This window comes from Podarcis melisellensis, assembly GCF_964234715.1.
Source record: "Podarcis melisellensis genome assembly, chromosome: 5".
Lineage (NCBI taxonomy): Eukaryota > Metazoa > Chordata > Lepidosauria > Squamata > Lacertidae > Podarcis > Podarcis melisellensis.
The window spans coordinates 27,637,285-27,662,029 of record NC_138537.1 but is presented as its reverse complement, the minus strand read 5'-3'; the positions used below and the strand labels follow the sequence as shown (position 1 = coordinate 27,662,029).

The 24,745-nt window shown below is 40.6% G+C and overlaps 1 protein-coding gene across 1 annotated transcript in view; it reads left to right on the top strand.

Moving 5' to 3' along the window:
• The window catches only part of PLS1 (plastin 1), a 50,709-nt gene that overhangs the window by 9,856 nt on the left and 16,108 nt on the right, over positions 1–24,745 (top strand). Inside the window, exons 2-10 of the mRNA XM_081911036.1 lie at positions 10,627–10,730; positions 12,157–12,320; positions 14,993–15,122; positions 15,925–16,057; positions 18,133–18,214; positions 19,850–20,015; positions 20,159–20,301; positions 20,773–20,868; positions 21,797–21,992. Coding sequence (XP_081767162.1) covers positions 10,661–10,730; positions 12,157–12,320; positions 14,993–15,122; positions 15,925–16,057; positions 18,133–18,214; positions 19,850–20,015; positions 20,159–20,301; positions 20,773–20,868; positions 21,797–21,992 — 1,180 coding nt within the window. The 5' untranslated portion in view covers positions 10,627–10,660. The remainder of the gene's footprint in view (positions 1–10,626; positions 10,731–12,156; positions 12,321–14,992; positions 15,123–15,924; positions 16,058–18,132; positions 18,215–19,849; positions 20,016–20,158; positions 20,302–20,772; positions 20,869–21,796; positions 21,993–24,745) is intronic.

Genomic DNA, 24,745 nt, shown 5'->3' with positions numbered 1-24,745 from the left:
GGAGTGTTTCCACCTCATGGCCAAGTTTGCTTGATTTTTAAAAAAAAAAACTTAAAATGAGTTTTTTCAAAACATGGGGGAATATTCAAAATGATATCCCATACTTATTGTAGTAAAGTCTACTGCTTTCTACAACTCACAAGTCATAGTGTTCACTGCCTCAGGATTCTGCCTGGTCATTTTGCTGTGCATGTAGACCAAGCCTTAGCTGAAACAAATCCCAAAGTCTGTGTTCATAAAGAGCCCAGACCGAGCAGGCACACTGGTCACAGACCTTCCCTCTACTCTAAAATGTATTTTATTTCTATTTAAATTACAGTACATCTGTACATATAAATTAGCACATGCAGTCTATGCTCTCTTTTTGTCTTCCTTTTTAATGATGCATCTTTCTTTTATTTCTGCGGGAGCGTTGTTTAAGTGGCCATCCTACTTGTTTGCCAGACCAAATGCTTATTCTTCTCAGTTTTCTCTGGATTGTCATAGTTAGTCCTGTGGAGGGGCAGATCTCCACCGCTGGAGCTGAAGGATGGTGGGGGAGGAAGCAGGTGTTGGTTTAAGAGAAGTGGGACACTCCTTTTAGGGTTTTATGAGCCCACCTGTCTGTTCAGATGATTCCTTAAAGTATCCCTCCCCCCGCCTCCCAGCCCCTTAGTAGTGGTTTTACTGCTATTCTGTTCTGCTTCTGTGTGTTTTTTGTGGATCAAATTTTCATGGTTGTCTAGCCCCTTTGAAAAATTTCAGGTGAAAAAGCAGCATATATACATATAAATAAAGAAGGCTCTAACTTTTCTGACTGAAAAAACCTGATCTTGCAATTGCAGCTATTTACAGTATATCCCACCATCAGGATATAATAACCGCCGAGGGAAAGACATACAATACTATATCTCAGAAGGCTGTCAAGCAAACTCCAGCAACAAAAAAAGAAATCCTTATAATGGCATTTTTTTTAGACAACCTGTCATATATTGGTGCTGCTGCTAGCTCTGCTTGCTGTAGTATTTCAGAGAAAATGTTATCTTAATGCTGCCTGTTCCATAGCATCCAGTTTTTCTATTGTAGTGTTTTCTTACTGAAGCGGAATACAATACAAAGCACATGTGTGCTAAGATCCTTTTCAATCATGCAGGCTAAGCAAACTGTGAAACTGATACTATTGATGAATTTGGGTGACTGTTTTATGTATGAATACTTGAGGCACAATGCTTAAGGGGGGAAGAGTGAAGGGGTAGGTAGCTATTGTCAAGTGATCACTTTTCCTTCCACACACATATTTAGTGGCTAAAATGTTATATACTTAATTTTAATCAAAGTTGGATTTACTGAAAATTGATAGTGTAAGTACACATTTGTATGTTTATTTCTCTATGACAGTGATCTACCCCTCTTTTGGGTTGTTGAGCTTTTTTTAGGGAGGAGGAAAGCCCCATTTTTTGGGGTGCAGGACAGAAACGTTGAACTTTTTTTTAGGAGACCCAAACTTGTTGAGCTTCGTTAGGGGGAGCCAGTGATCTACCTGTTGGACGTGCCTGCTCTATGAATTGCACCTCAAGTGAGATAACCTGTGTGCAGAAAAAGACCATTGAAGAACAAACACCACAGAGGTTTATTATTGCCTCAAGCACAATGCTCTTTTGAGGAGGCAACATACATGCTCAAGTCTTGACTTACTAGGGGTTTATATGGATCTGTGAATTAGCTGAGTTCCTCTCAATCGTCTAGCAAAATCAGGGAGACCAAATGCTGACATTTGTACTGAGCCATACAAACACTGCACCAGTAAGAAGATGGAACCAAAATATTAGTGGCAGTGCAAATGTGGACTGTGTCATGATGTTTTCCCCTGAATCCACTATATGCCTCTGAATACCTGTTGCTGGTGAACACAAGTGGGAGAGTGCTGTTGAACCAAGTTGTGCTTCTGGGCTTCCCATAGGCATTTGGTTGGCCACTGTGAGAACAGGATGTTGGAATAGATGGGCCTTTGGCCTGATCCAGAGGAGCTGCTATTATGTCCTTATGTCCTTTCAAATCTGGATCTGAGATGTTTTCCTGTAACTAATCCTGCATCCATTTGCCATAGAACAGTGTCTCCTTATAGTAAAGAAACCCAGTTCAGAACTGCACTGTAAACCAGTAAGTTTTATTTGGTTTCAATTTTATGAAAGCTAATAAAACTGAAATATTTCCAAAAGTATCCAAATTAAAATGTTTGTATGAAATCGGATATATTGGCCATTTGGAAAGTGTATCTCAGACAGGATTTGAGAGTTTTCTTCATGTGCAGAAACTGATATTGAGAGGCTTCTGATCCTGGACGTAGCCTAAAGTCACCACAGCTAGTAGGCATTAATGGTCTTTATTAAAGGTAAAGGTACCCCTGCCCATACGGGCCAGTTGTGACTGACTCTAGGGTTGCGCGCTCATCTCGCTCAAGAGGCCGGGAGCTGGCGCCATCCGAAGACACTTCCGGGTCACGTGGCCAGCGTGACGAAGCTGCAACTGGCGAGCCAGCACCAGTGCCGCACACGGATACGCCGTTTACCTTCCTGTTATAAAGCGGTACCTATTTATCTACTTGCACTTGGGGTGCTTTTGAACTGCTAGGTGGGCAGGAGCTGGGACCGAAAGACGGGAGCTCACCCCGCCGCGGGGATTCGAACTGCCGACCTTACGATCAGCAAGTCCTAGGCACTGAGGTTTTACCCACAGCACTACCCGCGTCCCTATGGTCTTTATTAGGGTTGCTGTATTTTAAAAAGTGAAAATCCAGACAGAAAAGAGAAAAGTTTTTTTTTCCTTTTTTTTCCCAAATCACTTTTATTGGGCATTTGAGTTACAACACAAAAAGAACAATAGATGGTTTTATACAGTTATGGACAATAGTATGGATAAACAAACAAAAAAACAAAAACAAACATGCACAGCTGAGTAAAAAGGTAAGAGTCCCTGCTGAAGCATTCACGGGAGGTTTAGTTTTCACTGTCACTTTCTCCCAGGGTATGCTTGTCAAAGAAATGCTCTGCCATTCCAGATTTTGGTGCCCCCATCTTGCGCAAGTTGGTCACATCTGCCCCATTTAGTAAAGGGAAATTGAGGGCCAGCAAGGTTTGCCTACATTTGAAACCTGCGTAAGTGGCTATGTTATTTTTGAATTTCCTTGGTAAAAGATCTGTAGTCATAAAAGGTGAAGAAGGGTACTTGTTAAATTTAGAGAATAAGGTTTGGTCAGTATATGACAGGCGTCCATTAAAGTCTCCCGCCAACAGAAAGGAGGCTTCTGGGTATTTATCAGAAAGCGTTTCCAATGTCGCTTGGATTTCCTGCCATCTCAGATCAACCAGATTTCTCTTATAAATTGGGCATAAGTAGATGTTGATCACTACTATCATTTCCTCTGCTGTTTGTAACTTTATAATCAGCATGAGTGACGACTGGATGTCGATTTTTTCGGCCTGAAGGTTTATGGCTAAGGAAACAAAGGTGGCCAAACCTCCTTGCGGTCTCCCATGTGATACCGAATTCTGCGTGCCATTCAGATAGAAGCCCTTATATCCTGGTAGATAGAAGTCCTCACAGGCCCATGACTCTTGGAATAGAAGGATGTGGCTGCCATTTATATAGGTAACAGATGATGGATCTATCAGTTTGGATTTAATACCAGCCACATTCCATGATAATAGTGTAAGAGACCGCTTTGTGTTTCCCTCAAGTCATGATTTCTCTTGCGCGGTTAATCCTGGAGCATCCAAATGGAGGTGCACGCTGCGTAAAGGGGCAGTAGGATGAAAGAAGGCGGTAATTTTTGATTGTTTGCCTTTCAGGTTCGAGTTGTCACATATCACAGGAGCAGCTAGTGGCTGGGGCAAATTTATAGGTCGCTGTAGGAGAAAATCTTGATACGAGGGGATGTTACTAACCGACAAGTCCATAGACTCGTCGTTTGCCGTATGCTCTGTGGTTGCAGGAGTCGTGCCTTGAGGCTCAGGGTTTGTTGATGGAAAAGCACTATGTAAGATTGAAGAAAGACATCCTTTTCGGTTAGCTTCCAGTAGCTTGTTTAGCTTTGCCGCTGCCTCAGTATTTGTCCAGAGGGCTACTGGGTCTCCCAGTGTCTCCTGCATCGTCATGGTATCAGCACAGGGGATGCAGCCATTTTGAGGATTGGAGATCGTTATCGCTGCAGAGGGGTCCACATGAGCTTGTGTCTGCCAATCTTTAGGAGCATCTATAATGGCCGAGGCTGGGCCCATCAAAGCTCTATGCCTTAAGGCAGTCTCTTCTTGCCGGTGGGATGGTCGGCTAGTAAATTGTGGTGAGGGGTTCATAGGGAGGGTCCGTTGCTGCGAATTCCGGTCATAATCCTCAATCCTCCTTGTAGGCCGGTTAGCCAAATCTGTCGAATTTGGGATTTTCCCAATAATGCCCCTACAGTTGTTAAAGAAGCATCTTTGTGGGAAGATTCCATACCAATTGAGGCGATTTTGAAGTTTTCTCAAGAGTGCAGGTAGCCTAGGAGAGTCGAACTTGAGCAACAAGCGCTTAAATTTTGGAGTCTCTGGCAGCCATTCTAATGATAGGAGATCACTCTGGGTCAAATAGGACCTGGTCAACTTTCGCAGTGAGATCACAGCAGCTTTACAATTTCTCCAAGCATAGTAGGGGAAGCAGGAGTGAGCGATATTCAAGCATATATTGTTAGGGGTGAGTTGAAGGTTTACTAGCTGCTGTCCCCTTCTTATGCTCTGTGCCTCATGATTATCAGGTCCCTGATGAATTAATGGATTCAAAATCGAGGTAGGGGTTTTGGTGAGGGCATTTAGTTTTCCCTCTAGCATATTGATGGAAGCTGATAGCACCTTTATTTCGTCAGCCAAGTGCAGGCAATATTTCTGCAAGGTCCTCTTTTTTTATTTATTTTTTATTTTTTTATTGGGCATTTGAGTTACAACACAAAAAGAACAATAGATGGTTTTATACAGTTATGGACAATAGTATGGATAAACAAACAAACAAAAACAAACAAACAAACAAACATGCACAGCTGAGTAAAAAAGGTAAGAGTCCCTGCTGAAGCATTCACGGGAGGTTTAGTTTTCACTGTCACTTTCTCCCAGGGTATGCTTGTCAAAATTGTTTTGCAAAATAGGTGTCTTTTTGGGGAAATGGACTAAAGTGCTGATGAATTTTCACAAGGATTATTATTATTTAATATAGTACAGATGGATGTGGAAATGTGGAGAACTGAACTGAAGGCTGGGAGAGTGAGAAAATGAGATAAAACGAAACTGACACATTCACCCATCCATAGCCTTCGTAACTACTGTTTGTTTGCTGGGTCTGTTCATGTAGGAAGCAGGGCTTTGTAAGAACGAAAAAGAAGGGGGAAGGTTGACCTCCCTTGCCGTCTTGTCCTGTTGCTAAACTCACACAGGTGCTTAACTTTTATACTTCTAGCTAGCTTCGCCCAACTCCTGCAGTCAGGCGAGTTATCCTTTATATCCAAGGGCACTGACTTCTATTTTTAGTTGTGAAAGTAACCTACATCTCATGAAATAGGCATTGCTGACTTTCTTAAAACATAGTGTGAAGGAAACACACACACACACACACACCCCACACCCCGACACAGTGAGATTTGGCAGTAATAGTGCAAATCTGTGTTTGAGAATTATATTTTAGATTTCACTAATGAGAGACTAAATAGCATAGTCAGTGGCTCTGCATCTTGATCTGCTGTGCTAATCTTTAGCATTAGCGTGTATGGCCTAGTCCTGCTTTGGCAAGGACTGAACTGATTATACTTGCAGCTTCACTGACTTGTGGAGCCAGTATTTCCAGGTGCTCAAAATCGACAAACTGGACATAATTTTATATAGAATGTGGCTTTCAAATGTGGAACTTTCTCAGAATGTAGCACCGGTGAGAGAAGTGTGGTCACATTGTCACAGATATGGAATAATCTAAAGCTATGCTTTCTACCTGTTTGAAATATGTTCCTATGAGAAAGCTGTCCTAAATTTTGGCTGCTTGTGCCCATTAAAATGTGAGCTAGAAAATCTGGTTGCTAAGCCAGCTTTGCCAATTATAATTGGGTGTTTGAACTGTCTCTAGTTTGTAAGCTTTCTCTCCCCCCCACCTTTGATAGCAGCTTTTTTCTCTCAGAAGTCTTTGTAGGCCACCCAAGATTTTCAGTTTGTTTTTTAAACAGGGAATATTCTTCAAAATTTGTTTTAAGGATTGAGGGTAATAAATAAGTGTTTTCCAATTGACTTCTTTTAAGACTCAGATTTAAGGTTGCTGACCTCTCTGGTGTAAGTCAAGAGAGGCTGATGGTGAAAGTTAAGAGCTAGTTTGTGATAACCCATTAAAATGGTGAATGGGCCTGCTCTGGACTGAGTGTTTTATGACTGTGGAAATGGACCTGGGAGTTTAAAGCCAGTGAGTGGTATTCAGCCAAGTTTTACTTACAGGAAGCACAGTTGTAATGGAACTTTCTCACAAGCATGCTTAAAATGTAGCCACTACAGATGATGAGTGTCGTGCAAAGAACAGGATGCAAATCACATTTATTCTTTTGTTTGTCTTGAGTTTTATTTATATGAATAATCGTCTTTTGACAATAACAGTGTAGTATAGATCTTTAAAACATAAGAGATGAATGTGTCTTGTCTTCGTAAACAATGCAAAGTGTTATCAAAGTACATTCTGCAGAATTAAAGTATCGGATGAGATGGCACAGTTCCTGGTCCTTGTTCTGTGAACAGCTGCAATAAATGAACTACGGTACCATAGTTTTCACTCTCTGTTCTCTGAATTCAGGTGAGCATTGCCCATAGCACTAGATGCTGGAAAGGTATTGTTTTCAGCCCACCTGGTTTTTCAGAGATGAATAAATCCCCATGCACTAATACTAATCCTCATGTTAGCACAAACAAACTTGCAGATTTGCTCACTTGCATCAGATCCCCAGAAGGATGCCCAGCACTGCAAAATACTCCACTTCTCAACAACTTGCTGTTTTTTTCTGTCCCTCTGCATTCACTTTCTCTCTCCCTGCCTGTCCCAACTGCAGTACTTCTGCTTTTCACAAGCAAACTGCAGAACAATTACAGCAAACCCTACTTCTGCAGCTAGGTTTATTGCCCATTCAGGAAACACCCACAAACTCAAGAATGTTTGTTCAGAAGGTCCAATAAATTCAATAAGATTTACTTCCAAGTGGAAATGCGTAGGATTGCAATTTGTGTTCTCTCTCCCCCTTTCATTTCTTTCTTTTTTAAAATCATACTCCAAGATCGCACCTTGTATCATTTTAGTGTAGGTAGCAAAATAATGACAGAATAATGGGACAGAAAATTCACAACTCCCCCAAGATGTGATTTCTAGAAAATGTATTTTTAATCCCAATAAGGTCAGAGCATAGTGTTATATGATCATTGCTTAAAAATTGTTACAAATAGATCTAATATTATTTAGACAAAAAATTATATTTGCTGTTTGGATTGTTACCTGTATAATGCTTACTAACATATGCACACACTCCCAAAAATAATACTCAGGGAAAAACGAAGGCAAGCTGCTCAGCCGAACAACCCCATATACCTCCTCAATTATTATTATTATTTTTAAATGGGAGGGGCAGGTGGCCTTGGGTACCAAGTGGGGTGTCAGAGGGTGCCTTGCAGCCCACGGGTCCCATGTTGGGCATCCCAGGCCTAGACAAACAGAAAAGTTTTAGTCTGCCAGTTAAAGTTCCTCAAGCTGGGTGCCTAAGGAACAGTTTTGGGAGAACAGTCCAGAATTAGGGGTGTCACCACAAAAAAGCCCTTTCCCTATTCACTACCTGCCTAAAGTTCAGTGTTGGGTCATCTGGAAAAGGGTCTCTAATAACAACTTTAACAATTAAATTACCCTGGTGGTTGTTTTGTTTTGTTTTTCTATAGATAAACTGATTGAGATCATCATCGATGCTATTCACCATTTGTGTTCAGTTTGGTGTCTGCAGTACACAATGAGCCATATGCATATTAACATTACTATTTTTGTTTTATTTTGTTTGCATAAAGGGAAGGAAAAGCATAATATTGTTGGGAGGCAACTATTGATTCATATTATGCAGCTTGCCTGTACTTTCTCCTCCACCCCATTGTGTACCTAAAGCATCACTGCCAGTGGTCTGTCCAGTTTTCTCTTGCAATAAAAGCTCCCAAAGCATCCTAGAGCTAATCTTTCTGTTCCATAGCTTTTGGCAGTTAAGGGCCAGGCTAGATGTGATATTATATTAATTGCATAAATTACCATGCTTTAAAAAATGTAAATGGCTGATACAGTAGGATTGGGGCAGTTATATGTGATCCTGCTTTCAATGGTCCCTGTGAAAGTTTTAGGGCAGTCATGCTGCCTTGTTTTACATCAGCAAATGTCTTTTAACTTCCTGCGGTAACTTTTCATGCCACAAAAGTTCCAGATCTCTGCCCCCCACTCCTGCCTTTGTTGTACAGTAGTGCAAGAGTGCCCCTCTTGGTTGCAATAATTCAAAAACATTGAGTAAGCGTTGCAGAGTAACTAATAAAGTGGAGTTATATGTGAGAGAGTCTGGAATAAATCTGCTATTTATGCACCATTATTTATCAAGGACATGTTGCAGTAGTCACTGACCTTGATTTTACACCAGGGGTGCCCAAACTTTTTAAAAAGAGGGCCAGATTTGATGAAGTGAACATTGCTGTTGTTGAGTTTTTGTTTTTTTTTTTACAATTGTACCCCAAAGTTGCTGAGCTTTTCTTAGGATTGAAGTTGTTGACCTTTTTGGGGGATTTTACCCCAGGAAATAAACTGCTACAGGGGCCAGATTAAACCGACCAGTGGGCCAGATTAGGCCCCCAAAACGGACTTTAGACGTGCCTGTTTTACACCATCTGCTGTATTTATTCATCTACCTGGTGAAAGCCTTTCTTGCACTATTTTAAGAGACACAAAAGTGTCATATTAAAAGATATGTTGGGAAATATAGATTGCTTTCTTGTCGTCGGTTTGTAATGAGCTTCACCAGCGTATGAAATAGCAGATTGTAAGGCTACTTTGCAGTTTAGCATATGCATCTTTATCTTGCTCATCGTTCATGATGGAAATTATGCCTGGTTCGGTGAAAGTCGATGGAGAAAAACTTTTGTCCCTTCCCTATACACCGTGTATAGTTAAACTGGCATTCACTCCTGCAAGAGGCAGCAATGGCCACCAACCTGGATGGCTTTAAGAGAGAATAAGGAGGATCAGGCTCTCATTGGCTGCTAAGCATGATGGATATGCTCCACCTCTTCTGTCAGAAGCAGCAAATGAGAGAGCTGTTGTGCCCATGTTCCACTTGTTGTTGACCTCTGAGAGGACAGGACACTGGCCTGATTCAGCAGGCTCTTCTTATGTTCTTTTTGAGGTCAGATTGGCACACTTGAGTGTGGGTTACCCCATTTTATTCTCATAAGGTAAAGGACCCCTGGACAGTTGAAGTCCAGTCAAAGGCGATTATGGGGTGTGGTGCTCATCTCGCTTTCAGGCCGAGGGAGCCGGCATTTGTCCACAGACAGCTTTCCGGGTCATGTGGCCAGCATGCCTAAACTGCTTCTGGTGCAATGGAGCACTGTGATGGAAGCCACAGCGCATGGAAATGCCATTTACCTTCACGCCACAGCGGTACCTATTTATCTACCTGCACTGGTGTGCTTTCAAACTACTAGGTTGGCAGGAGCTGGGACAGAGCAATGGAAGCTCACTCCATTGCAAGGATTCGAACCGCCGACCTTCTGATCAGCAAACCCAAGAGGTTCAGTGGTCTAGACCACAGCGCCACCCCTTCTCATAGTAACCCTGGGATAGGCTTAGTTGAGTCAGTGAGTAGCCTAAGGTGCGACTGTGAACATTATTGCTATTCACGGGTGTGAGCCCAGGCTCCCAAGCCAAAGTCCAACATGCTGATCGCTGTGTGGCCCTTTGCCAACTTACTGTTCTGTAACTCTGCTGCAATTTAGTGCTGCTCTTAGGAGTGGTATAATATATCTTGGATCAGCACAGTTGCTGCATTTTTCAGGAAGCTGCCTTATGTTGAGTCAGACCACTGGTCTATCTAGCATATTATTGTCTACTCTAACTGGCAGAGGGTCTCTAGGGCTTCAGGTAGGGAACATTCCTGGTCCTACCTGGACATGCTGGAGACTGAATCTGGGGCCTTCTGCATGCAAGGCAGAAGCTGTACCACTGAGCCATGACCCTTCCCTGTTTTTTTGGACTGTCTGTGGGGTCATGGCTATAGGGGCTGTCATGATGAGCTCCTGCACTGCTAAATTGCCACTACACCACTGCGTCTGTCATCATTCAGGAGACATTCATTGGGCCAGCTGTTGTTACTGATAAAGTTGTATCTGCATGGTGAGAACTATGAGAATAAAGCATGTACTGGCCCTGGTTTGGTAGGGGTGTCTAGGTACTCAAAATAGCATAGGTTGGAAATACTAATTGATATAATATTAATTACAGAATACTTTTACTGCACAGTTCCATTGCTTAGTTGCTTGTGTTTTCTATCTAAAAGTATACTTTGTTACATGTATTGTTGATTATCCTCAGGAATAAAGAACTGAAAACAAGTGGAAATCAAGAGATGGAGAATAACATAACAACCATTTCTCGTGAGGAACTGGAGGAACTAAAAGAAGCATTCAGTAAAATAGGTATGTGTGCAGAGCTTTTGTAGGCCCTTTGAGCTGTTCTGTTCTGGGATGGGCAGATTGCCATTTAAAGAAGCATGCCATAGTCCCCCCTGAGTGTTTCATAGGCTGTCTCTGTCCCTTTAGTTTAAAGACATTTGAATGCGCTAGCTACACATGCCAAAGGGGAGGGGAAGAAATATCCTCTCTCTTAAAAAAAGGGGGGGACTGATTTTGAATGCATAACATTGCATTTATTTGAAATATGTCAATTTGGATTAGGTTCTCATTTCTCCAATGGAAGGACAGCTTCCATCAGTGGAAGGGAACCTTCAGATCCAACTCAATTCACTGCTTTTTCTTGCGAATAATAATCTTGATTATATCCAGCTTCACTTCAAAGACCACAGTTCCCATCAATATTTATAACAGAATGTAAACTAATATTTTGAAGCAATTGAAGGTCTATGGATTAATCTTTTAGGATTCCCTTACTTCCTCACACTGCTCTTCATTTATAGTTCAAGAGAACTGTACTTTGTGATACTTGCTTATTTTGTAGAGGCTACTGTTAATAAATAACTCTACAGCTAAAGGTTATGATAATTTTGTCACTTGAAAAAAAGAAAAATCAATAGCATGCTTAACTGAGGCTATAAATTGTTGCTCTTCTCCTTCGTACACCTTTAGGGCTCAGCTTTCTGAAATAGTTTCAGAAAGCTTTTGGCTTCTTTAGGTTCCCTTTAGTCTTTATCCACAAGGCTTGCAGACAACAAGCATGCTGTGTTCTTATTTTAAATAGCCTCTGAAAAATTATACTTCAGTGAAAATGGAGCTTTTAGAATTGGAATAAGGCAACATAAGGTACCCAGAAAGAGTATAACATTCATTGCTTTACAAAAACAGTCAGCTGTCCATTGTCAATATAGGAAGGCATGAGTATCTCAAGATACAGCTAGGTAATCTTCTGGCAGGAGTGAGGAAGCTGACAGCAACTTTGGATTCCCCCCCCCCCCCATTTTAAGTTGACTGTTGAAAAGAGGCTGCCATTCTCTTTAGTAGGCACTCAGCCACCTGAGTTTGCTGTCAGTCTGGAATGAAAACAGGGTCACCCTAAAATAAGGGAGTGGCTCCTACAAGTTCCAGAAACCTGAGATCCATTCTATTCACAGCCATTTTTTTTTTTAGATTTGAGATACAAGTTTTCCAATATACCTGACTTGTGCAAAACAACAGGTTGAAAAAAATATATATCATGTATGTTGCGCCCAGGGGAGAGCATTCCACGACCAGGAAGCCATTGCTGAAAAGGCCTGTTCTCATGTTGTCATCTTCTGCAGCTCCCCTTGGGGGAGGCACACAACAAAGGGCCTTGAATGATGAATGCAGGTTTTGGGTAGGTTCATGTGAGGAGAAGTGATTCCTCAGGTATGATATTTTATCTTTACAGATATTGATAACAGTGGCTATGTCAGTGATTACGAACTTCAGGATCTTTTCAAAGAAGCAAGCCTTCCCTTGCCTGGCTATAAAGTCCGGGAAATTGTAGAAAAAATTATAGCAGTGGCTGATAACAACAAGGATGGCAAAATCAACTTCGAAGAATTTGTATCAGTAAGTGAACCACTTTCTCGGGCTTTGTTGTTTACCCATAGTAAACTAGTTTAGTACTGTTGGTTATAAATGAAGCATGAGGCCATTACTAAACTGTGCTTTTAGAAGCATATTGGGTTACATACTGTAGCTTTGCTTTACACAACACACCTTTATGTACTGTATCAGCACACCAGGAATGTGAGCAGTAAAAGAATGGATTTGCCTGCCACATTAGTTGAGGAATGGCTATAGGGTTCCTGATTCCATAACGTTCACTGGTATTCATCAGTGATGTTGGGTTTGGAAGAAAGAGCTTGTGACCAGACGCACTCAGAATAACAATTTAAAGGTTTATAGTGTTGAGAATAAATGGAAGATCCTTCTTTATCAAATGTATCGGCTAAAATAGACCTTTTTTTCAGTGAAAGCCCATGCCACAATAAATGTGTTGATCCTCAACCTGGTGGAAGAATATTTTACTGCTTTTGCTACAGCAAACTGAGCAATCCTATACAAGAAGCACTGCTGGCAGGATATTTGTGTGTGTGTGTGTGTGTGTGTGTGTGTGTGTGTGTGTGTGTGTGTAGGAGAGAGAGAGAGAAAGGATGCAATAGCTGCCATATCTTACATGCACTTAGCTCAGAAGATAAAGAAGAGATCTATTGATGGTTATTAGCCATGATTGCTATGCTCTGCCTCCACAGTTAGAAGCAGGAACTGGAAAGCAGTTACTGGAAACCAGAGTGCTTTTGCCCATGCTGCCCCGATCTTCCCCATAACTCTGTTTCATCCATTTGTTTGGCACACTTTAACCAGCACATCAGATGTGCTGGTAGGGTGTGTATTGGTCTGTTACGTTGGTGGCATATATGGCGTGCAAAGGGAATAGAGGGGTTTCCACCATCTACAGCCCCTCAGGCAGCGTATTTCTAGTATTGGATTACTCCTTAAGGCTGCAGGTTTGTACAGTGGTACCTTGGGTTAAGTACTTAATTCATTCCGGAGGTCTGTACTTAACCTGAAACTGTTCTTAACCTGAAGCACCACTTTAGCTAATGGGGCCTCCTGCTGCTGCCACGCCGCTGGAGCACAATTTCTGTTCTCCCCCTGAAGCAAAGTTCTTAACCTGAAGCACTATTTCTGGGTTAGCGGAGTCTGTAACCTGAAGCGTATGTAACCTGAGGTACCATTGTACACACTTACATAGAAATAAGCTGTATTGAGGCCTGTGGAACTTAACTCTTGAGTAGACATGAATAAGTGTATCACTTGTGTTGCTGCTCTTTTTTTATTAATAAACTACCTGGTTGGTTCTGGATGCTAGCCATTTAACAGATGTGTTATAAGAGCCCAGGACTAACACAGAAACATTTATCAACCAGGTAATATAAAAGTGGTGCAGAGCATTTTTGTTTTTACAAGGAGACAGCTAACCTGTGCTGTTTTTTTAAAAAATAGTATTTAAAAGCACTTTGAAAGTAGTGCATTTTAAAGATTAATGATGCAGAAGTGATGTAGCCTATTAAAAGATGGAACTTTTCAAAGTGTCTCATCGGAAGATAGGGAGGGCTTGCATAATTGAACGGGATGATGGGTGAATATACCATATAGACTGCAATTAGCAATCTCCAGTAATGTCTGAAAGGAAAAAGAGCTTAATGGTTACATAGTTGATTGGCTATTATGCAGCTTCAGCTTCTATTATGCAGCTTTAGCTGATAACGATAATGTAAAATTATCCTAAACATATTTGCATCATTTAAAAAAAAAATCAAAGTGCTGCTTTAGCATAATCTGAAATCACAGTATCTTTGCAAAAAAAATTCCTTCCAGTAGCACCTTAAAGACCAACTAAGTTAGTTCTTGGTATGAGCTTTCGTGTGCATGCACACTTCTTCAGATACACTGAAATAGAAGTTTCCAGACCCTTCTATATAGTGAGAAGGTGGGGAGGGGTATTACTCAGAAGGGTGGTGGGAATGGGTGATTGGCAGATAGCTGTGATGAGCCTGTTGACGACTCTTAACGACTGCAATAGGTCTTACAGGAAAAAGCAAGGGGTGAGAAGGTGAAAAATGGCTTTGTCATGTATAATGAGATAAGAATCCAAGGTCTTTGTTAAGACCAGGTGTCTCCATGGTTTTAAGTTTGGTGATAAGTTGCAATTCAGCAGTATCTTTGCATGCACTTTTGAGAGAGAGAGAAGAAATCGGTGTTATATTTTGCACTAGTGATATATTTCCTTATTCTATAGAGTCCCTTCCAGGAAGATGTACACTTGCCCACTTCTTTCTATTTCACCCCGCTTAGTTATTTCCTCCCTCTCCTTTCTCTTATTTTCTTCCCTTTTCCTACATTGCTGATTTGACATTACAGCTTTATTAAAACATACTGTGGTTTGGTTAAGTGGTTATTTGGACTGGTTGGAAAAGGATTGGAAGGTGGAAGGAGTGTGAGAGAAATTAAGTTCTGTTTGCATTTAAATATGAACTTGCCTAATTAGAAATTTCCAGAGCAATATGCAACTTTATACGCAGTTATCCTTCAAAATTCATAATTCTCTGAATTTTTCAATGCAGTCCCCTAGCCTCTGTACATAGGTAAGCGCTTTCCTCGGGTAGATCTTGTGCATCATATTTTCTGTTGTTGAGTCTGGCATGTGGAAACTGTTCCTCTCTGTTTTGTTCCAGGTTATTCAGGAACTGAAAAGTAAAGATATTAGCAAATCCTTCCGGAAATCCATAAACAAGAAAAAGGGAATTACTGCAATTGGAGGAACATCACCAATTTCTAGCGAGGGGACCCAGCACTCTTATTCAGGTAAATAACCTGTCATTTGTTCAAATAAAAAAAATCCTGTAGAAGTAAAGGTAGCATTTATATTGAATAGTAGAAAATGGCTGAAGCGCTGATATTTCAAGGCTGACCTGCTGGATTTTCTCAATAATTCTTACTGCGCTCTCTGGAGAATCTGATATGTATGCCAGAGCAAATATTAAAACAAAAATTAAATCACTATATGCTAAAGTTCACTTTCCAGAGTAACATTATAGTTTTATAATTTAAAAGTATTCTCTGGATACACGTATTCCTTGGTGCATAAGGCTATTCGGACCATAATAAATTCTAAATCAGGGATAGGCAACAAGATGTCCTTTAGATGTTGTTGGGTTCAAGCTGTCATCAGCACCAGCCAAAATGGCCAGCATTCTGTGGTCATTTGACGCTGAATGCATCAATTGAGGTTTTTAAGCTATTTTTTAAATGAAATTTGTTAAAATCTACACTTCCAGCATGGGCCATAAGACGCCCTGACTTTCCTGAACATTTAAGCATTTTCTGCCTGGATGCTCCTTACGAGGGCCGAATACTGGCTATGGCTGGGAAATTCTGGACGTATGGCAACCCTGTGATAGACTGGAGAAGCTGTATATGAGAAATATTACAACTTCCTAACCACTCTTTCAGAAGTGGGACAATCTGCCCAAGAATTGTGCTATAGAATCTCTTTCCTCAAGTCTTGGATTGGATGGACCATTGAGTCCCTTTCAGTTTCAGTTTGTGATTATGTTTTGTAATTGTCCTGGTTTTTAGATTAAGATTTTTCTCTTTCTTTTTCCAGAGGAGGAAAAGGTTGCTTTTGTTAACTGGATAAACAAGGCTCTTCACGATGACCCAGACTGTAAGCACCTTCTCCCTATGGATCCAACAGATGATAGCCTTTTTAAGTCACTTGCTGATGGCATCCTCCTTTGGTATGTTTAGCATTACGTTGTTGATGTTTTTTTAAAAAATCACAAAAAACCAAGCTGACTGGTGAGTTTAAACGCATGAAGCATGATCCAGTTAAGCACGATGAGAACTCGCTGATTTTCAGTGAGACAGCTAAATGCATTCTTATTTCTCTCGATGAAATGAATAGGAATTAAATCCTGTGTTGCCTTCATTTTGAAGCTTCTGCACTGCCCCACATACTCCTTAATAGAATATAAAAGGTGGGAGCTGCAACAAAATGTTGCAGGCTAAAAAGAATGCCCCTGTTAAGGGTTGCAATCACCTGTTTCGTCCAAGGCAGGGCACCTGATGCTTCCCTTTCTCCCAATTTCTCTCTCCCTCCCTGTCCCCCGGACAACAGACAGTGTATTCCATGGTCCTAGTGAACTGTGTTTTGTTTTTGTTTTGCTTCCTCATGCTTTCTTCTTCTTATACCTTTTTGTATTTCTACAAGCCTCAGGATTCCCCTGAACATGCTATTATACCCTTCTTGTTTCTTAGAAGGCTTGTTTTTTTGTTATATAGCTGTTGGCACTCACTGCATGAGTAGTGGTTTCATAAACACAAGAAGAGGCAATTATAAATAATTGCTGTTAGCTGGTATCAGTCTCTTTTGTATCTACATATAAATGACAGTGGCCTTGTTCGTATGTAGCAGTAAGTCATGACCAAGAAAGAAAGAAACCATGAAGTGGTTGAGTTAGGGCTAATTGCATTGTAACTTATAGACTATTGTGGGTAAGCAGTGTATAGCTTGTTCAAATAAATAAGCTTGTATTCATGGTTTATTTCTCTCCTATCATGAGCAGTGTGTCAGCCATGCATTTTGTTCACATAAACATAATATGCAAACACTCCGTGGTGATGTGTTCCACAGTGTCTGCTGGTCTCAGATTTTCCATTGAGACAATCAGGTAGATTGCATTTATTCAGCAAAAAAGCTCAAATTGCAAGCTGATGTTTCATGCATTGGTTTCTTAGTACTGTTTTGTGTTTTTGCTGGTGCTTTCAGTTTTGTTAACCTACATTTTTCAATGATGGAGTGAATGTATTTTTAATGACTTGCTTTTTAATTGTTGCTTTTTAATTGTAAGTGACTTGCTTTTTAATTGTTGCTTTTTAATTGTAAGTGACTTTGATCCGCTCCTTTGTGAAAGGGGAAAGCAGGGTAAAATTTTTAGAAACAACAATATAAATATATTTTACTAATTGAAGAAATGCAAACCTTCTTTTCTAGCAATACACCCCCCCACACCGGTATATAATATTTTTTATATATGTATATACACATCCACACCCACACATCCGGTATATTTATACAGTATATAGATATAGATATAATATAAAAATAAGCTGGAGGAGCATCAAACATGCAGTTCCCCAACCTGAAGTCTGAATTGGCATAGGCTACAAAGAATTGGAATACCACATGTCATTTCTGCACAATTTAAGTGGCTTTGAGGTTGCTTCAAGTGTGTGAAGGAGGAACACCCACGGCCTGATATTTCACCCCATCTGTAGCTTGCCTTGTTCTATACTAAAAAGTGATTGCTTTTATGTGGCAGCCTTTCTGTCATAGGTTTCAAAGAAGTCTCACCTGACTTGTATTGTAGTTATCGGAGTACGTTAGTCATTCATTGATTCTACAGTCAATGAGCATTAAACATAAAAGCGTGATGTAAACTCTAAGTGAATAACTTTCTGATTTCTATATGCTATGAAAGTGCCATAAGAATCCCGAGGATGTTGCCAGACACTGAGTGGCCTAATCTTCATTATTTACAATTCGTTGTGCAGTTGCCCAGACTCTACAGAGAATCATATATGGCTTCATTGTTAATATTCCATTTTCCTGCTTCCTTGTAGTCCTACAGCTTCCAGTAGTAGATTTTATGCTATTGATGTTATGCTATAGATGGAGAAATAATCAGCCAGTTTGGTGTGCCAAAATCCTTTTTAATTGTTGAAGTAGCTGAAGGCAAAAATAGTCCTTTCCATGAGACTGATAATAATTTTTCAGAAAGTTGTAATTAAATATTTCCCTTTTCTTCCCCAGCAAAATGATTAACTTATCCCAACCAGATACAATTGATGAAAGAGCTATTAATAAGAAGAAGCTTACTCCATTCACTATATCTGTGAGTACAACACAACCCTAACCTAAGTATTTCAAATCTACCTCAGAAGGACTGCTTGAAAGCACTTTGCAAAATAAAAAATGAGAACAGTGCATTATTGTGGTACAGTGGAACCTCGGTTATTGAACATAATCCATTCCGGAAGACGGTTCGACTTCTGAAACATTTAGAGCTTCTTGCACTCAGCAGAAGCCACGTCACATGTTCAAGTTCCGAAAAACGTTAAAAAACGGAACCGAAACGTTCAACAACTGAGGCTTTTGGGAACTGAGGTTCCACTGTAGTTTAAATTTCCAGTTCTTTTATTTTCATCTGTTGTTGTAATCCTATAACTACCACTTCCCGAAAATAAAGATATGTGAACCTCTGATAGCTTCTGGGAATATTTCTACATTTTTTTTGTTGCAAAGCCATTGTGAATTTGTGCCCCGTGGTATGACCCTGTATTGCTCCAATAAGCAGTTTTGTTACATGGATACTACATTTACAGAACAAAGCATGTCTAATTTTTATATTGCTATAGAAATAATTTGGAAACCCTAGAGTACATGTCTTCTGACCATAGCTGTCAAGTGTCCCTTATTTGAAGGGACAGTCCCTTATTACAGCGCCACGCCCCGCTGCTGTCCCTTATGGATGTCCCTTAAATGTCCCTTAAATGATGTCCCTTAAATTTCAAAGGAAGCAGCTCCTCTCCCTCCCTCCCTGCCGGCCAGGGAGGAGGGAGGCTCCAACTGTATTGCTTGGCTGTGTTGCTCACCCAATAAGAAGTCTAAGAATGACTGGGGGGGTGGAGCTGGCATGCCTTGTGTGTGGCTAGTTAATGCAAGCTGAGGGGGTTTTTGAATGCTGGACACCATTTTGTTGCACGTGCTGCTGCAAACTTTGCAGTGCAAAGCCAGGTCAGGGAGCCATCTTAAGTTGAGGCTGCATAGGCCTTGTGGTGCATGTGATTCAGATTCTATTCAGTTGAACCTCTGGTTACAAAGTTGGTTGGACAGTGTTCTCGAAGCTACCCAGCATGAGTTTGACCAGACTGCAAGAGGACAGGAAGACTGGAGTGCCTGGAACAGGTGAGGCTGCAGGTCCCTTATTTTCAAGGCTGCTGGTCCCTTATTTTCAAATCTGTAAGTTGACAGCTATGCTTCTGACAATGGCTCTTTTAATGACTAACAAGGTAAAAGTAGCAATAACAGATAGTGCCTATGCTCCATCTGGTTTAGTGACCAGGATAGGCATTTCAAAAGATAATACTGGAATAGTTATTCAGATACCATGGATCTCCATCATTTAAGTTAGCTTAATGACTTTGTGAAAAACTCATAAAAATCTTTGCTAGAAGCCCCATCAGGGTCAGTGCAAAGTAGCACTAAGTCACGTTCCCATCAGCACAAGGATTTCTTGCTTGGACAATTGGAACTTCCCTGGGCAGCCCCTAAATCTGATCTAGGGGTTCCCTTAATCCTCCAGAGCAGATTTGAGGTGTGTGCAAGCAGAATTACTTGCATGGATGGGACATGTTACTTTGATACCACCCATCCTTTGTTTTTCCTCATTACCATTTTATTATACTTGTATGTTTTTGCATTTGTAGTTATTGTCAATGTCAAAATGCATTTTTATTTTTCCTTTTAGGAAAACCTAGATCTTGCACTAAATTCTGCATCAGCTATTGGCTGTACAGTAGTCAATATTGGATCACAAGATCTAAAAGACGGGAAGCCACATTTGGTATTAGGACTGTTGTGGCAAATCATTAAAGTTGGGCTTTTTGCTGATATAGAAATCTCCAGAAATGAAGGTAATAATATATAAAGTCTGAAATACATGATAAAGCATGTATTTTTGTCTGATTTGTGTCTAAAGTTTGAGAAATATATGTGAAATCTTAAATGAATTAAAAAAGTAAAAAAGTAAACCAGCTTTCCTGAAAACTTTTTGCAGCTCTTATTGGTTTGCTAAGTGATGGGGAAGAATTAGAACAATTAATGAAACTGTCTCCAGAAGAACTCCTGCTACGTTGGGTTAACTACCATCTGGATAATGCTGGATGGAAGAGAATAAGCAACTTTAGTCAAGACATTAAGGTATAGCTTGATCTCTCAAATAAAAGCAAAACAATTTTGAATCAGAAGCTTGGAACTAGCCAAGACTATAAAAGAAATATTTTTATAGCTGCATTTTAATCAAAATTAGAGAGATACTGTTTAGGCCTATCACAGCATTGCCATTCACTCTTGTTCTTCTCTGCTTTCTGCAAGAGTTTCAAGTAGCTATCTGTCGAATAATAATAATAATAATAATTTTTTATTTATACCCCGCCCATCTGGCTGGGTTTCCCCAGTCACTCTGGGCGGCTCCCAACAGAAAAGAATGCTACTTTTTTTGCTTCTCCTGTTCCTTTCTGGTGCAGGAAGAACTAAATTAATCTTATTTTCTTACTGAGTTTATATGAGAGGCTAAAACATACTATTGCAGCTGATGTCAATATGACTTTCCTTTTCTCAGTATCTGCCAGTCAGGACTTTTGTTCAGGTTTTTTCAATTGTTCGTTTCAGGACTCAAGGGCCTACTACCATTTGCTGAATCAAATCGCACCAAAAGGAAGCAGCAATGGAGAAACGGCTATTGTTATTGATCTTTCAGGCCTCAATGTAAGTTGTGTGTGTGTGTGTGTTTGCAGAATGTCATTGTACCAAGCAGCTGCAAACCGTTTTGAATTACACGCACAGATCAACAGAGTGCACAAAACTCGTAGAGCATCTGTAATGGATCTTGTGTATAGCTGGCTAAGGTCTGGACTTTTGGAACTTTAAGTTGATATTGCTTTTAAAATGAGCCATCTACTAAATTGACCTGAGCCACAACTCTGTTGACAGCATTTTGTAATTGTTCAGGTGATTTTATTTAAAAAACCAGAAGTTTCCAAAAAAGAAAAACTTAGGTTTTTGTATGCTTCCAATGTTTCCAATAAGGTGTAATTTCACACTTTTCTTTCTGAACCTTGCACTGCGCTTTGATTCAGACCTGCCCAACAAGTAGTCTGCCCACCAAGTTGAATGCAGAGCAGCAGTCATGTATTGTTGTGTACCAAGATATTGACAAACCTACTGGTTTTACTAAGTGGCCAGCATTGTAAAAATGGGCAGCTGCTAAGCTTCTGGCAGGTTTCAATACATTGTTCGTGGGCTACGTTTAAGCCTGGCAGATTCACTAGGTCAACATTTGCCAACCCTTGTACATTCTAGCTTTTTTGGACTGGCTCCAGCCAGCCTGGCAGTAATGACTGGGACTGTTGGAAGTTGTAGTCCGAAATATCTGGACGGTGTACCTGGTTGGCTTAGGTTGTAATAAGCTGTTAGCCAAGCTTTTTCTGTGCAGTGAAATGTCCTGAAAACAAAACAAAACAAAAGGTTCTCAAATAAAATAAGTTTCTAAACAATTTCCTGGTCTGCAACTGGATCTAGAATTTTAATTTATGTTCAGTACAATCTTATATTAAGATGTAGAAATATTTTGTATAAAATGTCAAAATTAGTATTTTTTGAAGTGTGAGGTTTACTTTTTATATTGTTTTTCAAGGAAAAAAATGACCTGAGGAGGGCCGAATATATGCTTCAACAGGCAGACAAACTGGGCTGCAAACAGTTTGTGACTCCTGCTGATGTGGTTGCAGGCAACCCTAAACTTAACATGGCCTTCGTTGCAAATCTCTTTAATACGTACCCTGCCCTGCAGAAGCCCGAAAGCTCTTCTTATGATGTCAATTTACTGGAAGGTGAGCTAATGTAACAAACATTGATAGTGACATTAGAGAATGATGAATAATCCTCAATTATTTCATATTGAGATTTTCAGAATTTCCTTGATATATAGCCAGTGTGGTGTAGTGGTTAAGAGCGGTAGTCTCGTAATCTGGTGAACTGGGTTCGCGTCTCCACTCCTCCACATGCAGCTGCTGGGTGACCTTGGGCCAGTCACACTTCTTTGAAGTCTCTCAGCCCCACTCACCTCACAGAGTGTTTGTTGTGGGGGAGGAAGGGAAAGGAGAATGTTAGCCGCTTTGAGACTCTTTCGGGTAGTGATAAAGCGGGATATCAAATCCAAACTCCTCCTCCTCTTCTCTTCCAAAATGTTTTCACAGAAAATACAAGCCACCTGTTAACTCCTATTGAATTATCTACTCCAGTGATAGGGCAGCTGTATAAATGCAGTCCATAGGTAAAATACATAAAAATGGGTATAAGATGATCTGTGGTGCAACAGATGCCACTTCAGAATAGTCTTTTCAACAGTGGCCAGCATGATGCCTTTGGAAAGCGTGCATGCAGGGCCTGAAGGCCACAAAGTACTCCAGCTGTTACTCAACCAGCAACTTTTATTCAAAGGCCTCTAAACCTGAAGGTCCCATTCGTTTATAATGCAAGTAGCATAGGATAGATATGTCCTCTGTAAATTTATCTAGTCCTGTTTCAAAGCCATCCTAAGGCCCTACCCAGATGATAAGCCATCCATTCTATTAGCGATTGTGTGAATGGCCTGTTTTTCCGTTGAGAGCCTTGCTGTGGGTGGGAAGGAGCCTTTAACCCCCTTTGCGCCTTGCTGTGTTCTCAGCTAGATTTCTCTCTCTTTCTCTCATTCAGTTGCACTTAGACTCACACTCCCAGCTTGTAGCAGGTGAGGGGGCAAAGCCTGAGGCCCAATACTCTCAATGCCAGGTTTCCATCTGGATTGAGTCCCGCACCTGGAGTTTCCTTTTAAAAAGACATTCATCCACACAATTGCTAATCATGTTAATAGCATCTTGCGTAGTCTGGCCTTGATCCAGGCATCACCACCACCTCTTCTGGCAGCAAATTCCATAATTTAATTGTGCATTGCGTGAAGTGATTTCTTTCTTTTTTTCTTTTTTTGTCCTGAAGCTCTTGCCTGCCCTTTAGAAAGAACTTATCCTTTAATAAACCGACTGTGGCTGATCATTTGGCATTGTGCTCTGGCCAACTTTTGAGAAAAACATGGCACAACTGCCCAGTACTAATTGAACTGTTACTGGGTTGCCTGCCCTCCCTCCCTCCCTGCATGACAGGAATACGGAGCTCAGATGCTAAAAGTGAGGGCCCAAATAGATATGGTATTAAATGTGTCTTTGCATTTAATATGCACTTTTTATGCTAAGGACAGGGGAGATCACAACAGGTAGGAAGAGGAGGTTTTGCACTATCCTCTTCCATTGTGGTCCTAATGAATATTGCTTTTTAGTTGGTGGTGACGACTACATTGGGAGGAAATATTTCCTTACTTCAAAACCAGGTTATTAAGCCACTTTTTGAAACTGATTTAACAGTTCTGAAGCTGTTAATCAGAGTATCCTGGTTTGGACAAAATGAGAAAGTGTAGTTAATAGTAGACTTCCTGGGTGGTTTGCCGGATTGTACAATGAAAGGAGCAAAGAGTTTCTTTCCTATCTCGGTTTATTAAACCAAGGTATGATCATCCAAATGTGGTCATTATCTACTCCTTCTAAGTAATACAGTAGTTATCCTATAGATTATGCTGTTTACACAAATGTAGTTTATCTAAAGCAAAGCATCATTTTTTCTAGCTTCAGGGCCAAATTAAAGTTGATACTCAGAGAACCATAATTGTTCCTACTTTTTTGCTTGTTGTTTATGTTCAAAGCACTTGTCAGGGTGGGACTGGTCCAGGGGAGAAGCAGCACTGTGAAGGGTGTGTGTGTCCAATTCTTATCCCCCCATTTGGGGTCTAAATTGCTGCCCTGAAGCTATTTGAACAACGGGGGGAAACATGTTTGGTGCCTGTAGGTTCTCCCCAACATGGCAAATAGCAGCTTCAAGAACAATTTAGAACAGTGTGGTATGTAAATATAATCCACTGCTACATATTTCTTTATGAATTCTGGTGGAAGGATGTTCCTGCATATGCTCAGTAAGAGAGTTGAAGCAAGGAGCAGCCAACATTGTCAACAGTTAACCTATAGCACCGCATGCAATTTGGATGATGGCTGGCTGTCTCCTCTCTAATAAAGCCCCAAACGCTTAAGAACTTTAACCTCTGAGTTTCAGATCTTCACTGGGGAAAATTGAGCCCACAAGTGATGTGCTTTTTAAAGAACAGGCTAGAAAGGTATCACCTTCTGATTTTGAAGATTTGTGACAACGCTTGTGCCACTGGGTGTGATTAAGGAAGCCTGCAGCTCATATGCCTCACCAGTGCTGCTGCAGCATAAGAAATGGACTCATTAAAATGGTGGTGGACTGTAGAGAACTCAACAGCATGGCTTGAGAAGACACTTACCCACTGATTCAGATGGAAGAAACATTTGCTTTGTGGGCTTATTATTATTATTATTATTATTATTATTATTATTATTATTATTATTTACTGGATACTGCCAGGGGTTTGTAGACCAATATTCCATTTTTGCAAGACCTTTCTATTGCTTTCTTGCTGGAGATGGAAAGGGGAAGAAATGAAATGGAGGACAAATACTTAAAGATAGATGGAATGGAA